Genomic DNA, 5,486 nt, shown 5'->3' on the forward strand with positions numbered 1-5,486 from the left:
TGCAGGATGCCGCTCTCCGTGGGGCCCCTCGAGGGGGCGTGGGTAGTGGAGACACGGAGGCGAAGGTGCAGTCTCCCAACTCTTCTTAATGCATTAAAACACCCTGCCATGGTCCTGCCTAGGGAAAATATGACACCAGGGACCTTCTTGGTGTAGAGTGTGTTCACTGGAGATTGACATTCCCAAATCATAATAACACAGTATTATTTTCAATATAGGTCATTTGTCAAGATTTCTCGTAGTGATCAGAAATCCTGAGCTAGGCATTCACACTCCAGCAGACCGTCTTGCTCTAGTTAGGAAGCACCTTCTTTTACTGCCACACTGGTACCCAATAAATGCTAAAGGACAAGTTCATGCAGGAGTCTGTGCTCAGCTGCAGTGGACCTGGGAGTGTCTCCTGGAGGGCTAAGACTTCCTGAGGTGCTGGGGCCAGTGCTGTGGACCATGGAACCCAGACTGTTGTCTAGAGGAGTCAGGACATCCGCTGAAGCTGCATGTGAAGTCTGGAGGAGCCTGGAGGCAGCTGAAGCAGGGCCAAGGGTGAATGAGCTCTACAGTCCCACCTGGGGGCACGTGAAGGCCAGGCAGTCAGGAAAAAGCAACGGTCAAGGACAGTCATGGTTTATATCTTGTAGCTGGCAATGTATTTTCACACGCACGGTTTCATGTAATTCTCATAAAACCCCATGAATTCCAGGAGGAGCACTGTAGGTCATGTGACTTATGCCAACATTTCTTCACCTGGGATCCAAAAATCCCTTGAAAACTCCAAGTCGGCCTGCAGGTAGCATGTACTGGCTACGAGCCTCAAGAGTGAGGCAGGTACAGGTAAGAGCCCCCCAGCTCTGCACTTAGGAGGCACGAGGTCTGGTTCAGTCACAATCTCTCTGGCTCAGGTTCCTCATCTTCAAAATCCGAATACAAATATTACTTTTCTCCCAGTGTTGTTTCCAAAATTAAGTGAGTTAATAGGATGGTACATAGTAATCGCTATAGAAGTTGATTATCACTCAGTATGGTTCTTTTTTGGATAGACGGTCTCTCGCTTTCACCAGATTTTTGAAGTAGTATGAACTACCCTTGATCTAGAGGAGGAGGGTGACATGTGATTAGCCGAGCCCCCCCCCCCACCCCCAGAAGGTGGCATGAGGTGCAGGTGTGCTAGGTGGTGGCACAGGATGGGGAGGGAGAACACGCAGAGGCTGCACGGAGACAGGCCGGGCAGGGGCCGCTGGCCATTGGCCTAGGGAAGACTGAGGACGTCGTCCACGGAGGGCATGCGTGTGCCGGATGCAGGCTGAGGTCTGTGTACCGTGCGGCACTTCTTCCTCAGTGGCTTGGGCACGGGGGTGAGTCCCATTGCTACCATCACTTTACGAAGCAGGAGTAGAGCTCAGGGGCTCCCCGGCCAAATCACGGCCTGTGTCCCTCTGATTCTTGGGGGCAGGCTGGTAACTTTGAGGTGGAGCCAGTGTTTGAATGAGGCCTTGATGCTTCCCGGGGATCCAGGAGACAAGGGAAATGGGGTGGGGACAGGGCAACACCCCTGGGGTTCTGCTGGGGGTGCCCGTGAGTGGAGCCCAGGGGTGCCACAGGCTGCTGCAAGGAGCTAGCAGTAGCTTGGTCTGCTTCAGGTGCCAAAGGGGCTAGTGCGTGGGCAGGTCCTCTTTCCCTTTGCCTCACCTCCGTATCGCCTGAAAACAGAACTCTTCCTATGAGGTCTTCAGGCTTTTCTTTTTTAAGTTGTCTCCACGGGGCCCAACACGGAGCTTGAACTCACGACCCTGAGATCAAGACCTGAGCTGAGATTAAGAATCGGAGGCTTAACCGACTGAACCCACCCAGGCCCCCCAGGTCTTCACATTTTTGGTGCAGAAGGAGGTGAAGGGTCTGTGGGGTGGGGACAAAGGGAGCAAGAGGACCCCCGAAGGTGTGGTGTGACCCGCTGGCCCTTGCGTCTTCTCTGGAAAGTCAGTCTGGATGCGGTCACAGTTGCACAGTCCCCGTCAGGGGCCCCTGAGCTCTTGGGGAGGGACGGTGTGCCGCTGTGGAAGGAAGCAGCCTCCGGTTGGGGCGGCCATAGGGGCTTGGAGGTGCCCGCCGGTGGAGACCCCCGTGCAGGCCGAGGGGGCACCGGCGCCCTCCTGCCCTGCGCCCCGAGCCTCGGGCCCTCCCTCCTGCCTGTCTGCTGGCACTTTCTTCCTCTCCACTATGCTTCTCACAGAAGAAACTTTTCCGCCAGGCAGGGGTCACTGGACTGAGCCCCTCGAAAGGCCGTGAGCAGGTGCCTTGCGTCTTCTTTGCCGTGGCCGTGTCGGAGTATTCCCGTTGAGGTCTTCATCACCATCATTCCTCCTCCTATTGACTCAACCAACAGTTGAATGAGCTTTTCCTTTAGAAGTGGTAACATTCAGAGGAAACCTGTTTAATCACGCTGCCTTGGATTCCTTCTCAAAGGGTGGGTTGTTCCCATTGTGGTTTAAGCCCCCATTTCAGTGGCTTCTTTTGGCCACCTCAAGGTCCAGCCTGTGAGCTTCCCCGGGGCGAGAGGTGCTCCTGTTCCATTCCTCTCTCTCTCCAAGTCACAGTTGCACACTCTCCCAGGAGGAAAGACCTTCGTCTCCTCCTCTGCTACTCCCACATTTTTTTCCAGGGAGTGAGAGAAGTCCCTTAGGCAGAAGCTTGGGGTGCGGAGGGGCACATGGAATTGAGGTGCATTACGAGGCGTGGAAGGGGCCCGGTGTGTGTGTGTTTGGGGGGCCTGTGCCTCTCCGCTCTACAGGTGCGACTCTGCATCTGTGACTCAACTGCTCCGTCGTACTGTGCAAACGTCGGGACGGTTCGAGGGCACCGACACAGCAAGGGTGGAAGGAGCTGCTGGACTTCCAGCCCCAGGCAGAGGCTCACACGCCTGCAGCCAGGCCCCCTCCCCACACCGCGACTGCTGCCCCTCCTCACTGCGGCTCATCAGCACCCTCTCCTCCTCGCTGTCGTTGTCTCCCTGGCTTCTCTTTCTTGCTGGGTATCTGAGGAGGAATGACAGTGCATCTGCCGTGTTTCACTCAAACACAAAAACAGAACATCAGTCCTCACATTGGATCTGCTGATTTCTTACGTTTGTTAAATACCTTACAATTGGCCAATAACCTTCCCTTTGTTCCTGTAACCGTCCACTCAACAGGTGCGTCATGCCTGGCTCCCAGCTTCTCGTTTATCTGGCAACCTCTCTCTCTCTCTCTCTCTTTTTTTTAAGATTTTATTTATTTATTCATGAGAGACAGAGAGAGAGAGAGAGAGAGAGAGAGAGAGGCAGAGACACAGGCAGAAGGAGAAGCAGGCTCCATGCAGGGAGTCTGACATGGGACTCGAACCCAGGACTCCAGGATCACACCCTGGGCTGCAGGCAGCGCTAAACTACTGCACCACCAGGGCTGCCCTGGCAACCTCTCTTGAGTAGGTCGGTGTGAGGACGGTCCCTTTGGAGAGCTGTGCTGAGACTTGGGAACCCAAGTGGGTCATACAACAGGCGCTGGCCCTGGGGGACTCAGGCTCTTCGTCCCGGGCTCCTCTGTCTCCAGCAGGTTTAAAGACAACGGTTAGTGACAGAGATCATATCGGCCAGGAAACCAAGAGAAACTGAGGGCCCCATAAAAGACCTCCATTGTGTTCTTTTCTGTAGAAGGATCTACAATGGGGATTTTTGTCCTAAAAAGCTGACACCTCCTGAATGATATTTGTGATAACGCTTAACCACATGGGGGTTCCTTCTGATAAGCAGAAAAAAAGAAGTACCATAAATCATTTTTCTTTTAAATGAAGAGACACGAATGACACCCTCACGCCGTGTGCCAAATTAAGTGCATAGGAAGCTGCACTTTTATTAAAACGTTACCAAAGAATGCCACGGACTGATGTGGTCAAGACTAACTCTCTGCCCACAGTTCTCTGGAGGGGGACTTGGGAACCCCTGGCTGGGTCATGGGCCACGGAGGCTGATCTCAGGTGGTTTCTGAGCAGGACGTGCAAATGCCCGGGTGCAGACAGAGTGCATGCCTGGGGCGAGTGTAGACGTTCAGCTACTCGCTGGTGCACATCCACTGTCAGGTCCGGGCAGCCACGCCTACTGCTCACCGAGGAACACATAAGAGAGGAAAGTGAGTCAGAAGCTGAGACCCATGCAAGAGCCAGGGGCAAGGAAGAAGCAGGCAGGAAAACGCCAGCTCCCTCTCTGGGCGTAGGCCCCGCTCACTGAAGTGGCCTTCACCGCAGTCTGTCCGGCGGTCATTGTAGAATCTGACTGTAACTCACAGGCGCGGAATCTGGGGCCGTCTGTACTCTGTGTGGGTGAAGCAGACGACTTAATTTTTTAAGGATTTTATTTATTTATCCATGAGACACACAGAGAGAGGCAGAGACACAGGCAGAGGGAGAAGCAGCCTCCCCATGCGGAGCCCCATGTGGGACTAGATCCCAGGACCCCGGGATCACGCCCTGAGCCCAAGGCCTACGCTCAACAGTGATTTTTTTTTTTTTGAGTTTAAATGCATTTTATTTTTAGACAACCTACATGACATGTTTTTTTCTTAAAAACAATGCCTCCGCTCCAAATAAATCAAGGTCAAAATAAAGAGCTCAAGATGACATCAGTCCCATTTGTCTAAGTCCTGGTGTTGTATGGATGAAGAGCAGCAGCCAGTTAGGACAACAGGTGATACATCCAGAGTTAACAGCCAAGTTCGTTAACATTTTTCCATTTCTAAACCATCCTTAAAGAAAATCATATAAGGGGTCACACCGTCCTCACGGTAGTCCAGGAGGGCAACCATGCCATCTGGATTCATGTTTTCACCAATAAAGAACTGGTAGTTTTTGAAATTAGCAAGGATGTGCTTGATTTGTTCTGCAGCCCCTGTCATGAAGGGCTTTACTCTTTTTGGCCTCTGTTCTTCAAGTTTGCCTTTGATTGAGTTCATGTAATCTTTGATGTACTTCTCGTAGGCTTCTTTTGTGAAGCTGGTTTCCTGCAAGTGATGCTTCATGACAATATCGACACCAGTGATTACTGTGCTTTCGGTACCTTCGGCCTCCGGGCCTTCCGCAGAGGCAGTTCCACCAATGAGCGAGTCGTCAATGTTACCCTCTGTCCTACTGACCATCATCCCCTCCACCTCCAGGCACAGCCCGGCCGCGATCTCCCGGATCTTGTAGATGTCGGAGAACATCTCATCATGGCTGATGAGGTCCTGGTAGATGATCATGACGATGGCTGGAGACGGGCGGCGGCGGCGCAGGCTTGGCAGGAGCCGGGAGCTCGGGGCGAGCCTACAGCAGCCGGAGCGGCACTCGGGGGGACGGGGGAGCCCCCCGGGTGCTCCAAGGAGACGGCTTGACACTTGGATGTGAGGACATCAGAAAAGGCTCAAAGAACCCAGAACACACTGCACTTCCCCCTCCCAAGAGCATCAGGGAAATACCAGGAACAG

General features: G+C 53.4%; 1 protein-coding gene across 1 annotated transcript; it reads right to left on the reverse strand.

The window, feature by feature from the left end:
* Positions 1–4,523: 4,523 nt before the first annotated feature.
* Positions 4,524–5,276, reverse strand: LOC121491238 (translationally-controlled tumor protein-like). Its single transcript, XM_041755887.1, has one exon. It carries the CDS (start codon positions 5,259–5,261, stop codon positions 4,743–4,745), a length of 519 nt encoding a protein of 172 aa, XP_041611821.1. The 5' UTR covers positions 5,262–5,276; the 3' UTR covers positions 4,524–4,742.
* Between the last annotated feature and the right edge of the window lie 210 nt (positions 5,277–5,486).

Source organism: Vulpes lagopus, chromosome 5 (genome assembly GCF_018345385.1).
Source record: "Vulpes lagopus strain Blue_001 chromosome 5, ASM1834538v1, whole genome shotgun sequence".
NCBI classification, from domain to species: Eukaryota; Metazoa; Chordata; class Mammalia; order Carnivora; family Canidae; genus Vulpes; species Vulpes lagopus.